At 42.5% G+C, this 894-nt stretch overlaps 1 protein-coding gene across 1 annotated transcript; it reads left to right on the top strand.

The window, feature by feature from the left end:
- Positions 1 to 6: 6 nt before the first annotated feature.
- LOC111385591 (NAC domain-containing protein 2-like) lies at positions 7 to 704 on the top strand. Its single transcript, XM_023010000.1, has one exon. The coding sequence runs from the start codon at positions 88 to 90 to the stop codon at positions 445 to 447; it is 360 nt and encodes a 119-aa protein (XP_022865768.1). The 5' UTR covers positions 7 to 87; the 3' UTR covers positions 448 to 704.
- Positions 705 to 894: the final 190 nt, after the last annotated feature.

The raw sequence follows: 894 nt of genomic DNA, 5'->3' as shown, positions 1-894 counted from the left end.
TTTTTTTTCCAGCTGGATGATTGGGTATTATGCCGAATATACAACAAAAAAGGTACCATCGAGAAGCGTGACGTCAGCGGTCAGAGTATGATGAGTGCAGTGACGTCAGAGGATGAGAGGAAGCCCGTCATCATGACGTCAGTCCCGGAATCGGAGGCGGTGGTGTACGATGACTTGGTGTATTTCAATCCATCCGATTCCGTCCCGAGGCTTCACACGGATTCAAGCTGCTCCGAGCATGTAGTTTCCCCGGAGTTTGCGCCGGAGGTGGAGAGCGCTCCGAAGCTGATGGATTGGGATAAAACTGCCCTTGATTTCCCGTTTAATTACCTGGACGCCAGTGGTCCAAATCCGGTGGGCGGTGCGCTAATTGGCTCACAGTTACAGAGCAATTATCCGATGGAGCCTTTGACGGACATGTACGCGTATTTGAGCAAACCGTTTTGAAGTGGGGCACGGGTTGTGTCGCACGTGTTACAGGAGACTATTTTGAGCCAATGAGCGTGCACGTGCGAGTTACGTGCAGGAAATTGGCAGTAGTGTATTTTCTATGTGCTATTATTGGGCAAGTGTCCATAGATTTAAAAATTTTAAAAATTAAAAAAATGTGTACATATATTCAGTGCGCTGTATCTGCATTGATAGTTTTCTAAGCTCTATTAATTAATTAGTTTGTTTTATTGATAAGTGTGGATATTTTGTTATGCGATTAATGTTAATTCTATTTGAATATTTTAGTCAAACCAAGCTCGAGATTAGCACGATTAATGGGAAAAAAAATGTTCGTTCGATGAGGATGCGTGCAAGAAATTTCAAGTTTAGTGAAATCACAAGCGAAAATGTTATTCTATCGTTAAGTCGTGTTCTTAAATAAAAAGTGATGGGGACATTTTT

This window comes from Olea europaea, unplaced genomic scaffold (genome assembly GCF_002742605.1).
Source record: "Olea europaea var. sylvestris unplaced genomic scaffold, O_europaea_v1 scaffold3215, whole genome shotgun sequence".
NCBI classification, from domain to species: domain Eukaryota; kingdom Viridiplantae; phylum Streptophyta; class Magnoliopsida; order Lamiales; family Oleaceae; genus Olea; species Olea europaea.
The sequence above is the reverse complement of the archived record's forward strand: the minus strand, read 5'-3'. Positions and strand labels throughout refer to the sequence as shown.

Bases quoted from the DNA above. Each gene is read 5' to 3' on its own strand.
- LOC111385591 (XM_023010000.1), top strand. From the start codon at position 88: ATGATGAGTGCAGTGACGTCAGAGGATGAGAGGAAGCCCGTCATCATG.